Consider the following 26,679-nt stretch of genomic DNA (forward strand, 5'->3'; position numbering starts at 1 on the left):
CATGGATGAGGGTTTTGCATGTTTTTGTTCTTCTGTATGCAAAACAAAAAACATACCTGTACAAACATACCTGATTTCACTCATTTTGGCTTCTTCAAATTACAAATTCTTCTAGGCAAGTCAGAAATAAAATGTCTTCCTGCTTGCTGAAGTAAATGTTTACTGCAGCATTAAGTACTTGCTTTTTCTTTAATCTGCAAAATTGTCTGTGTGCCCAGATTCTTTTTCTCCTTTTATGGATGACGTGATTAGCAGATCACTGGATTCAGCAATGAGGCATGGCAGCTGTGGAAAACACTAATAACAATTAAAGCTGCAAGCAGCGATGAACGAACCCTCGCACCCTTGTGGAAGCGCTTGTATGACTTGCATGTAGATGTCTTCAGGCCTGGACATTTAGCGGATGACAACACCCACGACTCTCTATATCAAAACATTCAAAAGTTAATGCAGAAAGTAGGAACTATCATACCAATCAGAAGAAGAGCATGGCCTAATTCATGCCAATGAAGGTCAAGTACTCAAAACCGAGTCAGATGACACCACCCGCGACTCTCTATGTCAAACCATTCAAAAATTATGGCAGAAAATTGGGACTATCAAATATGGACCAATCAGAAGAAGGGGCGGGGCTAATTTGCACCAATTTTGTTCAAGGACTCAAAACCGAGTCTGATGACACCACCCACGACTCTCTATGTCAAACCATTCAAAAGTTATGGCAGAAAGTAGGAACTATCAAATATGGACCAATCAGATGAAGGGGGAGCGCGCTTTTTGGCCTCTAGCGTCGCTACGGTAACACTTTTGAATGAGAAAAGTTATGTGCATTTTCGCAGAATCGAGACGCACATTTTGATGTTTAACACACCTAGGTGCCGTTACAGTTCGGGCGAAGAAGCGGCCGAAGAAATGGCATAAATTGCACCAAAATTACACAATTAATTCAAAATGGCCGACTTCCTGTTTGGTTTCGGCCATGGCGCCAAGAGACTTTTCTTTAAGTTACGACATGATACAGGTGTGTAACGATTTTCGTGCATGTACGTCAGACGGTATTGTGGGGCTTGAGGCACGAAGTTTTCTAGGGGGTGCTGTTGAGCCATTAGGCCACGCCCATTAATGCAAACCATGAAATATCACATTTTTCGCCAGGCCTGGCTTGCGTGCAAAATTTGGTGACTTTTGGGGCACGTTTAGGGGGGCAAAAAGGCCCTCCTTTCGTCGGAAGAAGAAAAAAAAAATCCTACAGATACAATAGGGCCTTCGCACTGTAAGTGCTCTGGCCCTAATTATTGACTGTCTGTGGACTTAAGAGGCAGGAAATTCAGAGGAGTAGGAGCGAATGTTTAATGCTGCTGAAAGATTTCCGTGTGTAATGCTGCTTTTCTCTGTCTAACGTTTGACACACGTTTTAACATCAGTCTTTATCTTTCTGCCGTTTTGGTTGAGCTTGGACGTAGCCTCTGTGATTTTGCGGCAGGTTCGATTAGAATAAAGGTCAGCTCGTTATAATTTGGATGGAGGCTGAATCTGCAAACAGATATTTGGAGAGGAAGAATAACTCCCAAAATAGCTCTTTAGACTAAATCAAATTCAAAAATAATATCTTTTTGGTTAAAAGGATAAACTGCATTTAGCCCAGATTCCTCATTTTAATAAATCCATTCATGCAGATTAAACACTTGAAATAAAGAGTTAAGCTGCAGATGACGCACAAATATATTTGTGTTCTTATCTGGATTTTCTTCACCCCCCAGAAGGAATTGTTCCTTTTGTAACAGCTTTCTCCTTCCAGTGACCATTAGTGAAGATACGGTACTTAATTACTCTTTTCAGATTAAGGCTTTTGCACAAAAATTGTCTTTATTTATGAAATGCATCTCTTGCTATGCTTTGGCCTCTCCGGCCCCTCGAAATGAACTTTGGAAGCGTCTAAATCTTTGTGTGGGAGTGGCAAACTGCCTTGAGTATGTGGAAAGATGAATGAGAGCAGCGCAGTGCCAGGCGGGCGAGGCGAAGTTGAAGAATTTGCACTCACTAAAAGGCACAAATGAGCTCCACAGAGAGTTGCAGATAGATTTACTAGACATCTAACAGCAATTAATTGTTGCAACTGCACCGAGTTGCAGTAGTGCTGTGTCACTAAAATACACACATGTATACATGTATGTGGGACAAAAAATAAAGTGGCAGTCTAAAGCTAAATTGTGAAATAAACACAAGAGGACAGTCTATTTGGGTATAATGTAGATATATGTGCTCTTTTGTACATGTAGCACATTTATTTCCTTCGTGGATGCGGCAGCATTTATTGGACAGCGTACAAGAATAAAAAAGATTTCTAATATGTTTGTAGATGTGAGAGGACATATTTTGAGAGAAACGTTTATGATTTTCCATCTACAATCAAGCACAAGTGCCAAAGCCTGACCTGACAGCAGGTATTTGTCATTAAAAAGCAGTGGGTCTCCAAGATTACAGCGATATGTATAAACCTAAAAGCACAACACTCAACCTTTAAAGGGAACTTTTCACCATTTGAAACCAGCAAAAACTCCCTGATTGTAAAGCTTTGTCCGTATACACGAACATGAAAAAACATGCATCAAACCGAGTTTGATGAACTTCTGTGAGAGTGTGTTAAGAGACATGGACACTAATGTACAGTGGATGTGACCAATCAGCATCCCATACTGGCAAGATTGTGCGGTAACAGAAATCAGACTACAAAACTGCATTTATTTATTTTAACATGATGGCACTTTTGCTCAAGTTACTCAGAACCTTATTAGTTTGTTTCTGAAAGACGAGAACTATAACACTCAAGGAGTTTGTGGACCAAACTGTTATTTTAACCCTTCTTCTGACTGTCTTGACACGAGTTTCTGTTGATAAACTAGTGGATAAACTAGCTTCATCCATTCCCGCCCCTTCCAGAGAGTTTTCCTGAAATATTACAGGAAGAACCGGCTGGGCCTTTGGATTAAAACATATTTGCCTCTAGATCAAATAGTTGATTCTAGATCAACTCATGGCAAAGGAAAACCGGTGATGGAAACACCTGGAATTTGTAAAAAAATTTAATGGAAATGTATATTAATATGCCCGCACGCGCACACACACACACACACACACACACACACACACACACACACACACACACACACACACACACACACACACACACACACACACACACACACACACACACACACACACACACACACACACACACACACACACACACACACACACACACACACACACACACACACACACACACACATGTATAATGTGTGTATGTAAATCAACAATGGTAGCAATATTAGGATTGAATTCACTCTTCCATGGTGTTTTTATTGGCAGACATTTTGGTCACACCGATATAATAAATAGGTTTCCAGCTGGTGATTGTGAATTAATAACTTATAGATTATTAAATAATTAAATTGATTAGTTCAAATGTGACTATGCTGCTTATAAATGACCAATAAAACAATAGAAATCCCCCAAAACAAGTTTCAACTCTTGGAAGACAGTAGAGTGGATAGCAGGACTGTTACAGTTGATAAAAACTCTGTGATCATCAGCTGATTGAAAAATTGATTGTTTTTCGATTTGCCACTCAGAAACTTGTTTGATGTTTAGATTTGGTCTTGGGAGCCCAATTTTTTCGCTGCCAATTTGTCTTTATTATTACGCTGACCGGAAGGAACGTGCTGGGAACAGCAGCCATGTCGATCAGGCCCGATACAGGCTTCTCCAAGTCTGGAAGAAAACTGCATTCAACATCATCCCTGAATGTCAGTAGTAGTAGAAAGTCAGTAGTAGTGTGCGGTTTCACTGCTCTATAATATACCCTATAATATGTATTATTATTATAATATAAAAATGTATAGGTGGTATTCCACTGCTTTCTCACGCTGGGTGCAGACTTCAGTATCCATACACATGAAATGCACATTCATTATCGTCAGGGCACCGTGTTCTGAAAAAGGTTCTGTGCGTGTCAAATCAAAGCATGGTGGAAGTGGTTTCAGTTGCGCATGCAGCACAACCAAACAGACACAGTTCTTCTACAGGAGCCTGCTGTGTTTTTAACGGTGAACATGAATTTCATTCATCTGTATCGTAAGTTTTTTTCATAGTGAACACTTTTAGACAAAATATTTCTGTTAAGCCAAACGATGTTTATCCTGCATGAACGTGCATGGACCTGCGGGACCAGCGGAAAAAGGATGAACCCGCACTTGCTTTTTTGAGAAGTGACTTACCACTTTCAGTTTGTCATATCCTGCACTACATAAACCCAAATTCACTAGCACGTGCAGCTACCTTTAACAGCAATGACCTCGAGCATTTGTTTGCTGAAGTGTTGCTGTTGGTCTCCATTGCACACTGACCAGAAGCTGATGACTACAAATATGTTCATAAACGTGAAGTAACAAGGCAAAACATGCGGTGTGACAGGTTGTTATTTACAGTATTTGTTGTTGGGGTGTGTTGCTGTTGCTGGACATGCAGTGTTTCCATCACTGTTAAATAAAGAAGGCATCACAAAGTCCACCGTGGTAACCTCCTAACATTAACAGTAACCCCGTAACTGTGTCTGTCATTAAGTAGTTCATGATTTTAAATCACGGAGGAAATGTCCCTTTACAGGCAGGGTTCAGGACTGCAAAACTTTGCTTCCAGCAAGATTCCTGAAGTGAGCAGAGAGCCAAGTCTGTGCAGGAAGCTACACGGCCGTTTCACGGATGAAAAATATTATATGCTTGCTCTGAAAGATGGCTAAAACAAGAATGTAAGGCTCTGCTGGACTTAGTAGTGATGCACCTGTAGTGGTCAGGATCAATACTGGATCGAATTCTTAGGAGGTACATAGTGTTCTAGAGGTAAAACTATTGTTCATTTTCTGATTCAAAGCAGGTGTTCAAAGAAGAAGCCAAACCCAATTATATGAAAGGTGATGGATGGATGGATGGATGGATGGATGGATGGATGGATGGATGGATGGATGGATGGATGGATGGATGGATGGATGGATGGATGGATGGATGGATGGATGGATGGATGGATGGATGGATGGATGGATGGATGGATGGATGGATGGATGGATGGATGGATGGATGGATAGGAGTTATTAAATATCTCAGGATAGGTTTATGTGAGATCCATCCAGGTGTTAACTGTTGATATTCTCTCACCTTCACAGCCAATGTTGATGCCTGCAACTTAAATTAATTATATTATATCTTATATCTTATATTACCTGGACCTCAAAATATATTAATGAAAAATAAAAAGTATTCCCGGAGTGTCTGGTACAAATGGATCCTTTGAGCCCGGTGTGATGAGGCTCCTCTGAACTGGGCTGTCTTCCCACAGATCCCAGAAGACAAATATTTGGAGAGTTTGTAGACTGATTTAACACTTTTAAATTTTTTGTTATCTTTGTAAGCTGTTTTGTGGGACCTCTTGCTATGCTCCTGCAGGCGAGGGCTGTTACCCAGTGGGGGGTGTAATTGCTCTGCAAAAATGTTAAGTTAGGTGACAACTGTCAATGTAACATCCACGTGAATGTTACTGTGCATGTTTTCTCAACATTATGAGCTGCTACCTCACCTGACAGCAGTTTCAATGTTCTGGTTGATCAACAAAAACATAACATTATAAGCTGCTGAAGATGCATAATATTGCTGCAGAATAACAACGGTCCTGCAAACCCTTCCGAAGAATGCAATTTTAAAATGCCCAAGTTTCTGCAAGAACCAGTCTGCCTCATACTGCCGCAGATACAGAATAATGATCCCATCAGTTCCACACTGTGAGGTGCATATAGAAACGAGAACAAGCGACAAGGCGCTTATATCAGCTCAGTACTCGCTATCCTTACTGGAGCTTTTTGGATTTGGATTGTGAAAAGAATGGACAGCATGCAGCTCTGTGAGAATGTTTTACAGAATTGTATTTATCCTGTTGCCATCGCCTTTTATTCTTCAAAACCTAGCGTACTGTGTATAAGGATTTTCTTTTTCTAGTCTTATTTGCAGCAGTTTTAAGCTTCCTTTGTCATATTCTTCAGTTTTGCACCTTTATTTCCACTTCAGAAAGTTGACGTTCTAGTACCTGCAGGATGTGCTGTCCACAATAGTGCAGAAGTGGGGGTACCTTTGTGGATGAAAAAAGCCTAACCCAGGTCTACAGAGATTTCTTCACATTTTCAAAATCTTTTTGAAAAAATCATGTATCCATTAAGTTATCCTTAAAGCCACTCTATGTAGCAATACAATTTCTTCTGACCACATGGGTGGATATACATTTGTTGTGTTGAATAAAAAAACACTGACAATACTTAGCTATTGAGTGGAAATGATCCAGTTCCTCTTGTAATAACACTTTGTGGCACTAGAGGTGTACTTTATGGTGTCTACCATATGTCTGTAAAGTTGAGAAGTGTTGTCCTTAAATTGCTGAAATGTTTGTCTGCAAAGTATTTCATAGTGGTGATCCCCTCCTTATACCCACTATTGAAAATGTAGGCCCTGTCCCATTTCCTAACATTTTGCTGAGATCAAATTCATATTGAGAATATTTTTTCTTATGCGTAATGAATGAATTCTGTGTTCATTTAATGAAGGTGTTGGTATTCAGCACAAGGCATTTGTTTTTCTTGTTCAGCTTCTCTTACACGAACATTATCTGTGGCTTGGATTCAGTTGCTCTCCAACCAGATGGACGGTGAATTACTCTCTAAGCAGGGACGTTTATTTTGTAGCACTGTTCAACAACAAGGTGATTAGAGCTGCTTTACACAGACATTAAAACATCATCAAATAGAAGAAAAAAAAGCATGATTTAAAATTTAAACAGAAAAGAATGCAAAAAAAAAAAATAGATTAAAACCGTAGTTAAAATGTAATCGAGTCTTAAAACTTAAAACTACTGAGAACAGGTAAGTCTTCAACCTGGACTTCAATCTTCAGCTGATCTGAGGCTTTCTGGGAGTTTGTTCCAGACATGTGGAGCATAGAAGCTGAATGCAGCTTCTCCATGACTGGTTCTGACTCTGGGAACTGATAAAAAACCAGATCCAGATGACCTGAGGGGTCTGGAAGTCTCATACTGGGTCAGGAGGTCCCTGATGTATTTTGGTCCTAAACCATTCAGAGCTTTATAGACCAGCATCAGAACTTTAAAGTCTGTCCTCTGATGGACAGGCAGCCAGTTTAAAGACCTCAGAAACTGACGAGGTCCACTTTGTTGGTCTTGGTTAGGACTGGAGCAGCAGAGTTCTGAATGAGCTCCAGTTGTCTAACTAGCTTTTAAGGTGGACTGTAAAGAGGCTGTTACAATAATCAAGCTACTACTGTTGTTTTGTGTTAAAAAGTTATTCAGCTGTTGAAAGACCACTTTCTCAATGATCTTAATTAAAAATGGGAGATCTGAGATAGCCCGTAGTTGTTCATTTGATTCTTGTCAAGATTGTCCTTTTTCAGCAGAGGTTTAATTCCAGCTGTTTTTAATGGCTCTGGAAACACACTTGACATTAAGTTCACATCCGTAACAGGTCTTACTCAAAAACATTTGAAAAAAACAAAAACAAAAAAACAACAACCTGTTGGCAGGACGTCTTAACAGGAAGAGGAAGAGGAGGAGTTCAACTGACGTCAGATGTCCTCCAGGTCTTTGCTCTTAATGGGTTGAAACTGTGTTGTGGTGTTTGAACGGGTTTCTGGTGGACACCGTACACATGCTGAACCTGCTGCTGATGCACCAACTGCTGGTCTGGTATTTTAGATTTTGTCTGTGAAGAACTCTGTGAAGAACTTGTTAAAGTCATTGCAGTTGATGTTGGGAGTCAGTTGCTTTTAGACGTCCCGAAATCTAGGCTCAAAACTAGAGGTGACCGAGCTTTTGCGGTGGCCGGCCCTAAGCTGTGGAATAGTTTGCCACTAAATCTTAGATCTGCCCAGACCCTAGTGGTTTTTAAGTCTTCTTTGAAAACATATTTATTTTCTTTGGCTTTTAGTGTGTGACAAATTAGATCCCCACATCTGTGTGAAGTGATTGTGCACTTTATGTGTCATCTATTTTTTAATACTATTTTATTGATCATTTTAGTATGTTAGTGATTTTATTGTTTCTACACTGTGTACTGTGTTTTTCTTTTGGTATTGTTTCATTTTCTTGTATGCGCTACAGCACTTTGGTCGACCTCGGTCGTTTTTAAATGTGCTTTATAAATAAAATTGACATTGACATTGACATTGGGATGAAGTTCAGCTGCCACTGACATGGGAGGGTTTGTTACCTGTCAAATTAGTAAATAAGGACCAAGCATCATGGCTGTTTTTAATCGATGATTACATGAGAATGGGTGAGGGGTTTGAGGGGGTGAATAAGGTAAAATATGTTGGAGGTGAACAATTTGACCCCTGACTTGTTACAATTAAATCCAATTGCCTCAGAAAGATGCCTGCGATCCCAAACAGTGTTAAAATTGTTACTAAAATGCACTGAGTCATCTGCTTCATGCTGATCAAAGCCATTTATTCAATTCCAATAACCTGATGAATCAGTCACTCCATCTTTCTCTTCTTGTCTTGCCTTGACAGAATATGAGTAGTTCTGAACCAATTAAAATGTTAAGCTGTTGCATGTACATGTGTTCAGTCACAAGCTCCAAAGTCGCATCATTTCTTCTGCTGGCTCTTGTGGAACAGAAGTCACTATCATGTTTCAACAAATAATCCTTGATGAGAAGAACAGGTTTGTTTCAAAGTGCACAGATTCAAGCACTCCGCACTTTTAGATGTTGCGACAGGTAGAACAGGTCAAAGTCTTCTTTGAAAAGCAAAACAAGTCTTTCAGGAAATCCATCACGCCTCATGAGAGTTTTTTCTCATGTTATTCAGTCTGCAGCCTATAAAGACATGCTGAAGCTAACCGTGTAAACATGATGTTTGTTCAAGCACTCACTCTAGACAAATTAGCACTTGGACAGTTATGCTCACAGTGGGATTTTCCCTGCTGCGTTCTGTATTCAGATGTTGAGAAGATGAAACAACATTCACTTCAGCAGTTTACACATCCAGGATTTTCCATTTTATTTTAACAGCTCTCCAAGTATTTGCCCCGTGTTCCTACTGTGATAATCATCATATAGATAGATAGATAGATAGATAGATAGATAGATAGATAGATAGATAGATAGATAGATAGATAGATAGATAGATAGATAGATAGATAGATAGATAGATAGATAGATAGATAGATAGATAGATAGATAGATAGATAGATAGATAGATAGATGGCATTGATGCCCATTCGCTCAAACATAGGTTCTACAGCAGCAGCTAGCTACGCTAGCTTAGCACATGCTAGATTGGCTAATGCTAAAAGTACAAAGGTTTTTCAATCAGTTATGCCTACATACTACTTGATACCTTTCCATTTCTTTTTCTCTTCCTTCTTAATTCATATATGTGAGAAATCCACAAGGTGTGATTGAGTTTTCCACTTTACAATCGATTTATACAATGAGTTGGTGCTATTTGCTGCTAATGGCCATAATTTCACCTCCGCTCTACTTGAAAGAGCCCAAAAAATTGAATAGTGATGCTCACAACCCGTCCTCCTTCCTAACTCGCTTCCTGAGCAACACATCAAAGACACAGTAAAAAGTGAAGATTTGCTCAGTGGCTGGTAGAGAATTTGTCACAAAATTAGAGAAAATGAGTACTTTTATGTACAAGTACTGCTGTCTTGCTGTGTATCATGAACCGGGCTCCTGAGCGGGTGAGTCTTCAGCCAGCATCAGTCAGTGGGAACTCCCTCTGCGAGTGCAGTGCTCCTCTTTGACAGCACTCATCAATCAAAAGCCCTCCTGTCCCTGGCGGCTGCATCGCGCTCATCAGCTCTATTAACACGTCACACTCACAAACACACAGCACCATGACATAAGCAGCATGTTTGCATGGTCATGTTGTCACATCATATGCAAATCAACAGACGCTTATTTGATTCTTGTTGCTCATAAATAAGTCCTGCACTAGAAATTAACTCCTAATTATGACTTACAACAGTGTCTCTCTCCCTTCTGTATTTTAGAGTTTGCCATTTTCCTTGAAAACAACAGAAATCTTCATACAAAACGTTACATCAAAGATGAACAAAGGGGAAACGCCACTTTCACAGAGAAGTAGTGGTTAAACAATGTACTGGAGATTGTCACTCGATCCTGCCACCATCATCCATTCATACTGATTTCACAGCATGCGTTTTTGACTTCCCGTGTGTGCTTTCATAAAGCATTTCAGCAGCTTTTTGAAGTTGGTCCTTTCCCCCATATTCCCAGCCAGTCATCAACAAGAAGCCCACAATATGTCTGTGTCACTGCCTGTGCTTTTGGTGGTACTTTTTCTGCAGCATCTTCATTGGGAGGTATTCAGACTTGTATGAAATGCTAATATAAATTAAAGCAGCACAAAGGGGCTTACTTTGATGTTAGTGTGTCAGTTTAGGTTTTATTTTAAGAAATGCCTGCTGGTTGAACTGTTGAGGTTGTTTATCACTACTTTTGAGCAAAATCCAGCCTAGATTTTGGACTATCATCAGGGTTGTCTCAACTGCACATAGGCTATTTTACGTCACTGTCACACCAACAACAATGAAACTAGCTCACAGAGCTACAGTGGATGGATGGACACAGTGACAGAATTGAAAATGCAAGAGGAACAGAGGAAGAGACCAAATAAGAGTAATATGTATAGCGTCTTAAAAGCGATGTAACCTCCAGGCCTGTAGGAGGACACACTGAGTAAAAACAACAAAATAATGCTGTTTAAATGTTTCTACTTGGTTGTTTGAGTGGGAGACACATTTTCAGAGTCAACATCGGTGTTGGAACTGTTTTTGCCCCTGCAAGAGGGAGATACTGGGTCTGCCTCTGCAAATGGAGGCTACTCAAGGGTGCTAAGTTTTGCAGCAGGGTTTGCGAAGTCATCGCAGCCCCAAGTGAAGTATGTGATACAGCCGTTTCAACCGCTGTGGTCACTAACCTGGTGGTCCTTATTCTGCAGCATCTTCACTTTGCCGATTCATTTAATTCTTCTGTGTGGACTCCTGTTTCACCTCTGCAGGGGCCTCATGTACAAAATGTGTGGCGCACAAAAAACGTGCCTACGCCACTTTCTACGCTCACGGTCGGATATACAAAAATTGATTTGAACGTAGAAAGTTGCGGTCTTTCGCGCACACACCAAGGCTGGCGTATGCACTTTTCTGAGGTTTTGTCCGTTGGCGACACTCACTGGTGATGCAGTGAAGTGCAGAATATGAGGAAACGTGACGTCAACAATAAATTCACGACCACATGAAGGACACGACAGTCCCCACATCACCAGATAAATTACACAAGAGTGGAGCTGCAACAATCTCACAATCAACCACATGATCTGAACATACAACTAAAGGAAGAAGCTCAACGATGGAACCCGCAAATCCCGATGGAGCTTTGGCTCCGTTAGAGGAACCTGCTGCTGCATCAGATCACAGCGATCTGCTGGTCCAGGACTAAGACTGGACCATCAGCTGGTTTAGGTACCAAGAGGATCCTTCTGGATCTCTGCCCTGAACTGGACCAGCTGCTCCGGTTCAGACCAACATGATGCTTCAGCTGGAGCTGCTGAAAGGTCGGACATCTCTCAGTCACCATGACGACCATATGGGACGAGTACTGGAGATAAAAGCCAGATCCTAAAATATCCCATAGGCCTAACTGTGTCTGGACAGAAAGCGAAAAACGGGTTCTGTAAAGTTGTCTTTTAAAATAAAACTAGGATGTCACGGAAGGTTGGTTGGTACGAACTGATGTGATTCAGCAACTGAATTGAATGTTTCGGCAACTTTCAGAGTCTCATATCGAGTCGGCTGCAGGTGCTGCAGGATCCAGAAAGTGTTTCTCCGATGATGGCCCGGGATCTAGACCGGTCTGTCCTCCTGCAGATGCAACACTCCGAGTTACAGCGACTTTGCTCTTTATTTCTCACGTTTGCACCTTGATAATCCCGTGGGCACAATTTGTCTTTATTTCTGCAGCAGAGGAATCAGATTGCGATGTTTCATGTTTTAAATATAAATGTATATTGTTCACATTGTTATACTTATGAGAGAGGTGATCGCGGAGATCCACAATGTGTAAAACTCAAAACACGTGTACATTGGTCTTAATCCATCAGTATATAATACGCGTGACAATAAAGCGGAATGAGGAGCTGTTTTTCATCCACCAACTTAAGTTCTGGTGTAGGTTCTTAAAATACAAACAAGAAAAGCAGAGTGTAATGATGTACTGACGCTGCCCATAAACATTCACAAATCCTTACGATCATAATAAAGCCACAACTCTTCACGGAACGCAACACAAAACAAAGAACAACATTACCCATAATGCAATGCAGCTGAAATCGGAAGAAATGCCCCAAATAACTTATTTTTTCCAGGCCTCAACTTTTGACAGGACTGTCTCCAGCTCACAGCCGATGTTTTTTTTTATTTGTTTTAGCTGTTTTTGCAAATTTCTTGTTAAGATGAGTGGTTTTTAATGGATAATTATCTATATTCTATATAATATAATCTATATAATTATCATATTCAAACATATGTATTTGAGGGAGGAGACAGGGCGGAGTGTTGTGCTCCCGCATGTGCGCTCAAATCCACGCTGATTGTGATGTTCAAAGAAACCTGCGTGGATTTAGGCGTACGCACAGTTTTGTACATATGAATTTTTTTTTGCGTACGCAAGAATTCCATGCACGGATTCACGTTGAAATCCACGCACTCTTTGTACATGAGGCCCCAGATCTGTTATTCACACAGCAGTCGTTTCACCTGTGTTGCATCTCTCCTGTGAGCTTTCCATGCTTTTTACGCGGGGTGAAGGAACAGGAACTGAATAAATGAGACGTTACACATCGGTTGGTGAGCTGGCGTTTTGAAGCCTTGCTTCTGGCTTTCTTTTGTAGCTGAAAGCAACCATTTTTTTTATTAATATTCAGAGGTACCAGCAGTAACAGGCCAGAAGCCTGTAAGCCAATCTTCTCATCATTGTATGAAGGTTTTTTTTTAAACATACTGTATTTTCCACATCATAAGGCGCATTGTATTATAAGGCGCACCTTCAATAAATGGCCTTTTTTTAAACTCTCTTCATATATAAGACGCATTATAAGGCACATATATGAATATAGGCTAATATATGCTAAGATACCATACTATAGTGGCTGGGGTTGAGTTACGTATCTACCTGTTGGAGTTGCGCTACAGGAAATGCTACAAATTGCTACAGGGAATGCATGGGGGGAATGGGGTGGGGTGGGGGATCCGCTGCAAGTCTGAAATGAGAAAAACACAGGAAAACACACAACGGGCATTCCAGGTCTCTAAAACTAAATCAGGACTAGGCTACTGTGGGGTGAGTATGTAGGTGAGTGGGCATGTGTGTATATCTGTGTAACTGTGTGTGTGCAAAGTGAAAACAAGGCTTTACCTGAATTGCAACTTGGAGGAGGGAGGGCACAACCACGCTACCCGAGAGACCAGAAGTCGACAAGGAAGAAACCTGAACCCAGGCCACCAGCAGCCCCACGTAGGACCAGAAGAGAGACAGGAGGAAACCCCCCGCCAGCAAGCCCCGCCCCCTCCCAGCAGGCGACAGAGGGAAGCCCTGGGTGGAGCCGCCATGACCACGGGAGGAGGCAGCCAGGAAACCCACGGAGATGGACCAGGACCCAACCGAGCATCAGCCATCCGGTCCGCGCCTTCCATGCCCACGACCCCCAACCGGTGAGAGGCCAGCCCAGGCACCCATCCCAATGAAAGCGGGAACCCCACAGCCAAAGCGCCCAGCTGCAAGGGCAGCGGGGGGAAGCGGAGACGGGCACGGAGTGCGTGAACCCCCCAAAAAGGAGCCACCCAGATAAGCCCAACAGCAAAGAGTCCCAAATCCAGGTTAGACAATGGACACCTATTCACACAGATAAACTGACGTACACTCACTGACAAAGACATGGACAATCATTCTCTCACCTCTTCCATCTCCCCATGGATGCCCAGCAGCAAGGCAGCAAAAGCAGCAATGCCCCCCCCAGCAAAGGCAGCCACCCCCAACCCAGGCAGAAGCCAGCCCCCCAAAAGCAACCATTTTTGGTGTAGAAGGTGGAGATAGAGACTGATTCTTAAAGACTGATGGGCAAAGAGACATGCATTGTGAGGATGAGTATCGAGAAGGACTAGGATCACCTGTCTCGAGCAATGGACTCTATGGGGACATGTGAATTCAGAGGCACAAAAAACTTCAAATGAAAACCTCTTTGTTTGTTCTTGTAGCACTTTAAGGAGGCCAAGGGCTGTTTTTTTTTTTTCTAATTTCAGCCAGTGTTTCCACGGCCTGCTCAGCTTTGCCACAAATCAGGTGAAGCCGGGTGTGACTATCAGCAATGCCGATACTGTACCGTCTGCTCCGAGCCAGTGGTTTCTCCAAAATTTACCCAGGTTAATGTGCCTTGAGATTTGCACACATAAGCACTCCGTTGTTGAGGCTGGTGCTTTGAGTGTGCTCAAAGGTTAATGGATCCAAATGGGAGAAATGGACCATTGAAAAGGACTGAGCCTTTCTGTATTAAACATACTCTACCCGGCATCATAAACAGTTAGTGGTCAACACTTAGGTTTAAAGGATTCAAAGCTCTCACCAAAACTGATAGGTAGAAAAAAAGAAAGATGTGGATTAAATGTTAAATGTTTTCATTTTGCACGCTTGGCTGGTATTGTAAATTGTTAAAATCTACTATTTAATGGTACAATCCTCCCCACAACTTGAACCATCACATGCAGCTCAGGACATTTTCTTGGAGAAACGTCCTTTTAAACACTTAAACACAAAGAAATCCCAACACGTGCAGCTTCTGCTTCAAACAAGATTCCTGCAGGACTTCCTCTGGTCCCTCCATGTCCAACGTCTCTGTTCTTCTGCATCTGTACAGGTACTGTACTGCACAGAGAACATTTCCATCTCTGAATCATTGTGATGATGATGAAAATAAAAAAGAAGTGATAGATGACGTGTTAGGACAATTTATTTTGGAAAGTCTTGACACCATCAAATTGAAGACCTGGCTGCAAATAATGAATATGTTCATTTATTCCTTTGCTGCGAACAATGTAATTGATTTTTCTTTTCGGTTAAATTTGGTAATTATTGCTTTCAATACCGTTAAGCAGCTACTTGAAATTGAATTAGGTCTGCCGCTCACCTTTCCTCGAGACCCTCACAAATGAGGCTGCGCAGCAAGACTGGATGAGACTCCACTTTATCACAGGCCTGCAGAGGTCACAGCACCGAGCCTCCTCTTCATCTGTCCAGAAGGCTCGTACATCTGCAGTGCACAATGCTGCTAGAAGCAGTACCTTCACAGGCTGCTTCACAATCCTGCTACGGCTCCAAATATGGACAAACCCCGCTGTGAGGAAGCAATGATATTGTGAAGGAGTGCAGTCTCTGAAAAGATGCTGCTGAAATACTTCAGTCTGACTAAATCTGCTGAACCAACCATCAGCAGATTGAATTTTAAAAGTCATGTAAATCTTCTTTCAACATTAGAATCACTTGGTCTTCTGCATAGGGTTCCCCCTGTAGGCAGGGAGGTGACACTGTTCAAGATTTACTCTTGTTCATCTCTTGCTCATCTCCACTCTTTTTCTCCTCCATCATTACTTTCTTTAACCCCTAAGTTTCCTCTCCCAAGATGTCTACTGCAGCTTTGGGAGGAAACACCAGCGTCTACAATTCAACACATGGTGCCTTTAACCTTTATGCAGTTTTCATAAAGAGATAATCCATCAAATGGAATGAAAACTGATGTTTAAACACAAAAAAAAACATCTGAAGATCTTTCGGAGTGACGAGGATGGACAGCATCAAGAACGAGAACGTCAGCGGTGCATCCAGGATTGGAGCTCTCCTCGTTCACGGTGGAAATCTCTCTTAAAACCCTCTGAATTGTTTACACACAGCCGACATAGGTTTATGCGATGATGCGGTATTGTGTTTGGTTCTTGACACCGTTCTCGTGTGCAGTGATATTATGACTCCCTTCCAGCGGCTTAGCTCCAACACCAACTAAGATAGGGCTGGTTTGTTTGAGGGAGCAGATCGGCCAGCCTTAAACTGCTGCACAGCAACTCTGGTGGGATCAGGCTGCAGATCATGTCACTCTGCTACTAATCTCTCTGCACTGGCTTCCGGTTGCAGCACGCATCAAGTTCAAAGCTCTTCTTCTGGCTTACCAAACAATTACTCAAACCGCTCCTGCCTACCTTCACTCCTTCATCCAGAGATAAACTCCCTCCCGACAGCTCTGCTCAGCCAGTGAAAGACGCCTGGTGCCTGGTGCTGCACCTGTGTCCAACTGGACTCTCAGCAGTCTGACCAGCTCTTATCCATGCTGGACCCTCATATGTGATTTCTTGCTTGTGTTGTTCTCTCAGATGTAAGTCGTTTTGGATAATCGCCTGTTAAATTACATAATAGTTGTAAAAGTGACAATAATAGGCTCCTTTTACTAGGGGCCTGCCTGTAAATGAGATAGTTCATAAAGATGAGAAATGGTAAAAGACATTGGTAAAAGGATGCTGAAGAGAAAAGGGTGAGAGCCACGAGGACATTTCTGGATGTGGTCCAAGTGGATCTGCAGCTGGTTGATGTCGCAGAGGATGATGCCGAAGACACAGGAAGATGGACACGAACCATCCACTGTGGCAACTTTGTCACTTATAAAGCAGTTAAATACGATTTAGGGGTGGGCGATATGACCTAAAATTAATATCACGGTATTTTTCATCTTTTGAACGGTGACGGTATAATATCACGGTATTTTTTGGTACGTTTTGGGAGGAGTAGCCTGTCCTGTCCCTTTATGTGAATAAGGTTAATATTTTTATAATATAATAAGTAAATGGTAGTATCCTTTATATTATATTTATTTTTATTATATTATATTTTAAATATTTAGTAAACTTGTCTTAAAATCTAATACTGAACCTCGGTTGGGCTGGTTGGACAGCGGGTGGTGGAAAATTTCCCTTCATTTTAAATCCAAAACTTGACAGGTTTATGCCATGAGTATTCATATACAGTAATCCCTTGTTTTTCGAGAGGGTTACGTTCCAAAAAGAACCCGTGATAAGTGATATTCACATAGTAGCAACCCTTTTTTTTTTAATAATTATTATACAAAGCTTCAAATTGCGGAGATCAGCACCGCCTCGCACGTATTTCCCTGCTCTTCTGAGCCGCTACAGCCCGACTCGCGCTGCAGCGCCTTTTTCTTCTAAAGCCCACGGTACAGGTGTGTTTTTTCGAGAGAAGAACATGGTTATGGGTATTTTTTGTCACTCTTTTTTTCTTCTGGGCAAAAGGATTCTTTTAAACCGACATTCATTAATTTTTTCTCCATCTTGAAGTCGGTGATTCTGGTTGAAACACCGCTCTGCGCTCCGCTGCCGTCAAAGACCCGCCCCGCTCTACTTCTGATTGGCTAGTGTTAGTTTGGTTGAGCGCCAGAGCTGCTTTCCTCTCATTCCATTGGTAGACGAACTCGGTTGACTCAACCTTTTTTTTCTCTCAAACCTTTTTTTTTTTTTTTTTTTTAAAGCACTCAAACTCGCATGCCGAGAAAAAAAACTCCGTACGCCGGAGATCCGGCACGCTGCCGGAATACTTTAAGCCCTGCATTTCTTACTACTCTTGTCGTAAGGTGTAGCAGCAGTAAGCGATGCCTGCAGTGAAAGCTGTGTACTCTTGGGACGTGCTGCGCTGGTGCGGAGCAGCGGTCCCAGCAGCAGCTGCTGGTCCCACTTGCGCTCGTTTTGGCCCGGGTTGCCTCTTCATATTCACGGGCGTGCGTGTTTTTTAAGTGATGAAACAGGTTGCTTGTGTTTCCACCTCTTGCTGTCACAACACGGCAGCAAACCTTGCATATCACCGACGTTTTTAATGCCTTATTTAGGCTTATTATTTTATAATTGATTTATTACGGTATTGACGGTATTGCAAAATCCATGTCGTGGCGCAGTTTCACACCGGTGATGACTATGACACCGGTGTACCGCCCACCCCATTACGATTACAGATAAACGGTACAATGACGTATTAAACCGTGCTGCAAAAATAGTGTGTAAAAAAACGAATCAAATGCACTTGATTAACTAACCTTTTATTAAATGTTAACACCGCTCTGAAAGAAGACATTTTTGCAGTTTTAGTATTAAAGGTTCAAGGTTCAATGTTCACTTTATTGTCATACCAAAAGTCCAAGTACAAGTGGAACGAAATTCAATTGCCACTGGCTCAAAGCAAGCAATAAAAACAATTAAAACCCTAAAAACTCTAAACACTAAAAGGTAAGGACACTAGGTTAAAAACTAAAACGCTGCTTGCAGTACTGTAGGCAGTCGTTGTCGAGGGTAGACAGGAAACGGGTACTATTTATTTAAAAGTCTTATGGAGTGGGTGAAAAATCTTTCATGGAGCCTGGCTGGTCTGCACCTGTCGCTCAGAAACATTTTGCCTGAGGGCAGGAGGGGGAACTTTCCATGGTCAGGATGGGTGGGATCCGCCAGGATTTTGTTTCCCCCTGATAGGCAACGACTGTGTGCAATGTCCTCGATGGATGTGAGGGAAGTGCCGGGGACTTTGGCTGCAGCATCAACCACTCTCTGCAGGGCTTTTCAATCGGCTGCCGTACAACTTTCATGCCAGATGGAGATGCAGTTGTTCAGTATGCTTTCGATCGTGCCCCTATAGAAGGTGGTGAGGATGGGCGGTGGTAGGTGTGCTCTCCTCAGCCGATGTAGGAAGTGCAGCCTCTGGTTGGCTTTCTTTGACAGTGAGGCTGTATATGTGGACCAGGACAAGTCACTTGAAATGTGAACCCCCAGAAACTTTGTTCTCTGGGCGATCTCCACAGCAGCTCCACCTATGAAGTTATAGTATTAAGATATATGTAATGTATATATAATGTTTTTTGCTTTTACTTTATACATGACTCTGTAATATCATAGCAGCAGTGTTTAAGACTAATGAGAGCATTATTTTCCTAGAGGAAGATCCAGTTTGGACCTGAAATGATACCTTCTTCTAGCAGCACACAGAGGCAGAGCTTTGGGTTTTTTACTTGAGTAAACGTAGTGAGGCTGCTTCCACGTCAATATCAACTCAGTGTGGTTCCCGGGCATCAATTCCTGCTGTTTTGTCAAAACCTCTGACATCTGACATGCACACACTGTCTTTTTAGACAAGACACACATTTCACTGCAATGACAGGCAGCCACGGCAAATGCACCAATGTTATTTTGAGTATTCATGAACAAGTGATGACAATTTCTTCTCAAGGTGACAGCGGGGAGTCGGAACCAAGTTTCAATCCAAAAGCATGAGCGTAGAAAGACCGCTGCCTTCTTTTCTTCCTTGCTTTATTTTCTGTGCTGTTTATTTAAAGATGAGATATGTTTGGTCTGGTTTAAACAACATGGCTTTGTAACACTAATCCTGCACAGTGTTGCAAAAATACACCACTGTACTGTTTCCACTCTGATGATCAACAAAACACTTTGTTTTTTTGTCTTCAAAAGACTCACATGAAAACATATACTTTTAACCATAAAAAGATGTACATTTCTTTCATATTTTCTCTTCAAAAGGTTCATATCATGTAATTTTGGTCCATTTTCATATCGATCAAGTACTTGACCTACCGTGCATGCTCACAGACCCCACACAGTGTGTGCGTATGTGTGTGTTGATGAGCTCAGCTTTCAGCATTGATTCTCTGATTTTGATTGGATTAGTCCTGACTCTATCAAAACCCAGAGACTCGAATCCAAACTTGTGGACTTTACAGCTTTGACAAGTGACCAGTTATTGATACTGAATCACGTTGATGAGGATGAACGTGTCCCAGTGGTTAAACAGACCATCCTGCAGGTTACTGGCTCATGAAACTGCCTTCTTAAACCCAATCTACACATTTATTTTTTTAATTGTTGTCCCCTTTACTGTCTAGTTTCTACGTACTGTAGTAGAAACCAATAGGGTATTTCAATAAATGACTGTTTAAACAGAATACTAGAAGAGCTCAGAGGTGAAGCTGAGCAGTGTAGCCTGGGGGAGGCGTCTGTGACTGCAGTTACAGATCCATAACGTTAAGTCTGCTGCTCTTATACACATAAAAGTGTTTTTAAAGCTTTTTAAAGCCCACGTCTGTTTACAAGTGTTGTGGTTATTGCTATATTTACATTTTAACATCAGTTTAGTACATTGCTTTGCACATGAAAAGATAATGAGGATGATAAAAAAATGATAGTTTATTAGTTTATCTGTTATAACACTCTTTTTTGTTAAAAAAAAAAACAATACAAAAACAAAAACATTGCAGGGTAAGATTTCCCAGAAGGGTTTTTATTTCAGATGATCAAATCAGGTGAGCAGCTTGGACTCCTTTGCTCCCCCCAGTGTACGTGTGCCATATCAAAAACAAAAAACCTGTTCTTCAGCATCTAATTTCTCTGTGTGTCTTCTCTGTGTTTACAGCCACACTGGGAACCCTGGAGTTCAGTTTGCTCTATGACCAGGAGAACAACGCGCTGCACTGCACTATTAACAAAGCCAAGGTGAGCACGACTAGGTAGTTCAGGTCTTACCATCCACCGAGATCATCTGCTAACGCTCCCACTCAAGTATCTTTGTGTTTGCCTGCAGCTCCAAAGTGGAGTAAACAGATCTCAATTTGTTCATTGTTTACTCCAAAAACCTCTTTTCTGTAACAAGTAAAACAAAAAGCATAAATATAAACTGTCAGCTTCACCGTTAAAGTCAATATTCTGCACACGTCAATATGCGCTGTCAGATGCTGCAGGATAACAACTTTAAACATCCCCAGAGTTATTTGTGAGAGATATTTACCAGCTGCATCAGTGCAACCGGTGTAGTTTTTACCTTTGTGTGTGTGAGTGTGTGAGTGTGCGTGCGTGCGTGCGTGCGTGCGTGCGTGCGTGCGTGCGTGCGTGCGTGCGTGCGTGCGTGCGTCAGTACTTTTGCATGATTTCTGATTAGATATTTTTCAAGCACACATTTTATTGTGATATAGGCATGAAATTAAAATCATTTTATCTAATTTTCAGAGTTTCTCAGTACTTTAGGACTGCACCCATTCTCAGTAACAGTTCCACTTCATCATCAGTCCAAGGACAGAAATATCTGCCTTAACGTCTGATCTGACTGATCTTCGCCTGGTTTCTTCAACAATCTTGTAAATTGGTTTTGTCGCATTTATGAGACGCCAGCAGGGACATGCTCGTGGCCCCGAATGGTGCCATGCCAATGTTTGTTTTTAACATCAACTGATTCATTTACGTTCTCCGTCGTAATTCACTCTGAAACTCACTTGACCGTCGATTCTGAGATGACCGAAATGTTCAATGCTGCAACCCCACCTCCAGAGCTTCGGGTAATCTCAACCGTATTACGCCCCTAGGGGGCCCCTAGTTAGGGGCGGCATTAGCTCAGGTGGTAGAGCGGGTCATGATCAGAAGGTCGGCGGTTCAAATCCCGCTCTGTCCCAGTTTGCTGTCGTAGTGTCCTTGGGCAAGACACCTTACCCACCTTGCCCCGTGTGAATGTGTGTGAATGTTGGTGGTGGTCAGAGGGGCCGTTTGGCGCGATATGGCAGCCACGCTTCCGTCAGTCTGCTCCAGGGCAGCTGTGGCTACAAAAAGGGTGCTATATAAATCCAAGTCATTATTATTAGTGTTTTGGGGAGTAAAGTTTGGAGCTTTGTTCAGTTTGTGGTTCTTTCTGAAATGAAAGGAGCAGAGGAACAACCTTAGTTCTTTAAAAACGGTTATTGCAGTGAAAAAGTAGCTTCATATTGAATTTCTGTCAAAACTCTCACCACAAGTGAAGGCACCTTCAAATTACATCCAGAAAATCAAATTCTAACATTCTGTTTTACTCCTTTATTCTTCACGACAACATCTGCTTGTTGATGTGAAATGCATTCTGGGGCACCGGATGCACCCTTGATATAGTGGGCGGCGCTAGAACACATGCATGCTTTCCTCTGAGACCTGAGCGCCCCGTGGGACGATGCCCTACAGCAGTGGTTCTCAACCGTTTTGAGTTGCGACCCCAAATTTAACATGCATTGCTGATTAAAAATCTCTTTTGCATGAGTGTCCTGGCCAAGACAGGCAGCAGCACAATTAACCGTTTCAGACAAACATATAAGAATTAATATGACAATAAAAGAAAAGATTACAGAACAAATATATAAAATATCAAAAGTATTCAATATGTAATTGTCACCAGTCAACAATATCAGGGATCACTCAGGAGCAATATAATAATATAATTTAATAATTTACTGAATGATTTGCAAACAAACGCCATCATTTATAATTATGATTATTCCAAGAGTGGTAATCTTAATAGCCTACATGAGTAAAAAATAATAATTTCTTATTAAATTGGTTAAACATCCAGCATTTGGAGAGACTTTTTAAAAATAAAAATTACCTTTCTATTTAATGCAGTGAAGAGGCGTCTTCCTCCGTCAGTCTGCTGTGCTTGTGGTGATGAAGTCCGTTCCCGACAGTCACGGCAGCAGCTTCCACTCTCAATGGCTGTTATGGAGGAGGGGGGTTCGGGGAGGTTCGGGGGGGCAGTGTTGGCGGGGATGTTGGACAGCAGAGTGGGCATCAGGCCATCTTGATTTATGGTAGTTATTTTCTGTACTTCTCTGCTCCTAGACTTCAGCTGCTGCCCAGCCAAGCAGAGGAAGCTATTTTGATCTGTCACGTACTCTATTACGGAACCATTTCCATGACTTAATTGGTTTTTGAAAAGATAGTTTTTTTTTTAACTTTTGTTTTTTTTTTTTTGCTGAAAATACTGCAGTTGGTTTATATTAGATGCAATTGACTGAACTTGAATTAAGCTTCTCACTAATGAGATCTGGCAAATGGAAGAACAAATGCTTAACAAGAAACTTGTCATTACATTTAAAAAAGAAAGTCTTGTCAGTTATTAAGGACAATTTCTTAACCTGTGTTAATAAGGACTGTATAAGGAATGGCCGTCTATTCACTTTGCTGCCATCTAAACTTTATTGAATTCCAGGTGTTGGATGTGTTATTTTTAATAGATACAAAATGAGGAGGAGATTTCCCACCCACTGCCTTCCTAGAGTTGTCACTGATCCAGTTCTGAGAAAACAGAACGCTCCTCCTGCTTCTATTGACAGTCGTGTGTCCAACATTTGGTAGTTGTGTGAAAGGAGTTAAAATTGCTGTGACCTGAAAATCGATTTTTTTATAAATTTTCTGTACACTTCAAGGTTAAAATTACAGATTCAGATTAAGAAAAGCTTCATTTATCCCTGTGAGGCAATCGAGCGTAAAGAGTGGCAAATACAGGGAAACATGAAAAAGACACAGTATAAGGGAAGAAATCGGTGTTGAGGTGACGTGTTTAGGATGTGTTAATGTTAATAAAACATGATATAGTCCTAAAACAGCAGGTCATATACCTTTATTAAAGTCAGATAATGGATAAAATATAGTATACATTGAAGTTACAGTAATTATTGTAATAGACCAGCTGACAGTGTTGGTAAGTTTCCACAAGATACACAGTTAAGATGAAACATTATTGCACATGCAGCAAATAGCATGTGCACGTTTTGAACAATACATGTGCATTATTTCAGAGGGTCTCTTATTTGTTTTTTTAACCGTGGTTTTTCTGTAGAGACGGGATCTACACTATTAAGAGAAATGGCACATTTAAGTCTCGTCCAAGACTTGAAATAACAGTTTATTCTGACGTCGATGCTCAAACAGACTGGCCTGATGTTAAATCCATTACAATAGTGCTGCAAACATGTATTGTAAACACTGTGAGGTTAGAAATATGTTAAATGGAATTGCTGACCTTCTCCCTAAGACTGTGTGGTGATAAGGCACAGAAATATTGGGGGAAATGGCTAAAGTATATAAGTGAGTGATTGTTATAGAGAAATTCCTCCTGTGTTTAATTTCTATACTATGATGGTTGTTTATTGTCACTTAATATCTTGGACTGATTGAAAATCACATTGGCATTGGAAAATTTCCTTGTTGATATAATTACCCACAAATGTTACCCTGACTGGTTTGTACCTTATGGTTTTATCTGACAAGACACCTTCCCCACTCTGCATATTGGATGGACTTACACCCAGGCTAGCTGGCCTCTCCTCTCACACCCATGAACTATAGGCAAGGCAAGGCAAGTTTATTTATATAGCAATTCAACACAAGGTAATTCAAAGTGCTTTACATTGACATTAAAAGCGGCAAGACACAATTAGACAGTAAATAACAAATAAGATTGAATAAAAGTATGAATAAGATGATAAGAAAAGAAGTAAAATAATAAAAAGCACAAGCTGTTAAAAATAAGGGCAGTAGAGTCCAGCAGGTAAGTATTTAATTTAGGAGTACGCTTGAGTAAACAGTAATGTTTTTAGGCCTGATTTAAAGGAGCTGACAGTTGGAGCAGACCTCAGGTCTACAGGAAGTTTGTTCCACCGGTGAGGAGCAGAATAACTGAACGCTGCCTCACCTTGCTTGGTTCTGGTTCTTGGGACACACAACAAACTAGATCCAGATGAACCTCAGGGGTCTGGGAGCTTCATAGGAACTAACAGATCAACCATGTATTTTGGTCCAAGACCATTCAGTGCTTTGTAGACCAGCAGTAAGATTTTAAACTCTATCCTTTGACTCACTGGAAGCCAGTGTAGTGATTTCATGACCGGTGTGATATGGTCCAGTTTCCTGGAGTTTGTAAGGACTCTTGTTAAGGCCTGTAAAGATGCCATTGCAATAATCCAACCTACTGAAAATGAATGCATGAATAAGTTTTTCCATGTCTTGTTTAGACAGAATCTCCTTAATTCTAGCAATGTTTTTTAGGTGGTAATAGGCAGATTTGGTGATAAACTTTAGATGGCTGTTGAAGTTCAGGTCTGAGTCAATAATTACACCCAGATTTCTGGCTTGATTTGTAGCTGTCAATGACATGGAGCCAAGGTGAGCGCTGATCTTTTCCCTTTCATTTTTAGGGCCAAAAATTATCACCTCTGTCTTTTCTGCATTTAGCTGGAGAAAATTCTGGCACATTCACTCATTGATTTGGTGAATACAGTTACACAATGAGAGTAGGGGACTGTAGTCATGTGGTGACACTGAAATATAGAGTTGTGTGTCATCGGCATAAGTATGATAGGAAATGTTGTGATGTTCCATAATCTGAGCTAGCGGTAGCATATAGATGTTGAATAGAAGCGTTCCGAGAATGGACCCTTGAGGAACCTCACATGTGATCTTGGTTCTCTTAGACTCATGGTTTCCAATTGACACAAAAAAGGTCCTATCTTGCAAGTAAGATTTAAACCATCGAAGCACAGTGCCGGTAAGTCCCACCGGCTTTTCCAATCTGCTGAGAAGAATGTTATGATCAACTTTGTCAAATGCAGCACTGAGATCCAGTAATACCAGAACAAAGGATTTGCCTGCATCATTATTCAGATGAATATCATTTAAGACTTTGATGAGTACAGTCTCAGTGCTGGGGTGTGGCCGAAATCCAGACTGAAATGCGTTAAAAAGGTTGTTTTGCATCATAAAAGCATGGATTTGCTGGAAAACGACCTTTTCAATGATTTTCCCCAAAAATGGCAGATTTCATATTGGCATATTTGATATAAGTGTTGTAGCATCCAGATTAGATTTTTTTAGAAGAGGTTTTATTACTGCAGTTTTCAAGGCCTGGGGAAACTGGAAGTATTTATTATCTGCAATACATCCGGAGCTATGCAGTTAAAAACTGTTTAAAGGCAGAATATCAAGACAACATGTTGTGGGCTTTAATTTTGAAACTGTTTCCGTTAGGGTTGTATAATCTAAGATGCTGAACTGTCCCAGATTTACTAGACGGGAAGGCCATATGCCGCTTTTGCACTAGGACTTACTTGGCCCGACTCGGCTCGGCGCAGCTTTACACGGCTCCACACGTGTGTTTTCGCACTGCCAGGGGAGAAGTGGGGGGGGTGGGGTGAAGCTGCTGTGACGTACTCGATTGCGCAGCACCTTTGTTTGTGTTGGCGCAGATGAGAAATCAGCTGGAGCCGGGAGCGGCTGAGAAAAAAACAGCCCGTCTACATCGCTTTTTTAATCTTTTCTCGACAGCCACCAGGTTTATGAACATCTGCACCTCAGAGTTGGATCACCAAACAGACGTTTTTGCTGTATAATAAAATCGCCGCGAGTCGCCTCGCGCTGACTCCCACTTCCTGATTCAAACGTTTGACGGCCCCGCCCCCCGACCAATCAGAGGCGCGGAGGGTGGTGACCTCAGAAATAGTCCCTGCTCAGCCCGCTATAGAACCTCACTGAAATGGTTACAGAAAAAGGTATCGGCTTGGAGCGGCTCTACCCGTCTCAGCCCTAATGCAAAAGCGCAAAACGGGTAGAACCGAGCTAAGGTGATACTAGTGCAAAAGCGGCAAT

The 26,679-nt window shown here is 41.6% G+C and overlaps 1 protein-coding gene across 2 annotated transcripts in view; it reads left to right on the forward strand.

Moving 5' to 3' along the window:
* doc2b (double C2-like domains, beta) overlaps positions 1-26,679 on the forward strand; it is a 172,937-nt gene that overhangs the window by 66,493 nt on the left and 79,765 nt on the right. For both annotated transcript variants that reach the window (XM_061740302.1, XM_061740303.1), the window contains exon 2: positions 20,660-20,739. In XM_061740302.1, coding sequence (XP_061596286.1) covers positions 20,660-20,739 — 80 coding nt within the window. The remainder of the gene's footprint in view (positions 1-20,659; positions 20,740-26,679) is intronic.

The sequence above is a fragment of the Cololabis saira genome, chromosome 14 (assembly GCF_033807715.1).
Source record: "Cololabis saira isolate AMF1-May2022 chromosome 14, fColSai1.1, whole genome shotgun sequence".
Lineage (NCBI taxonomy): Eukaryota > Metazoa > Chordata > Actinopteri > Beloniformes > Belonidae > Cololabis > Cololabis saira.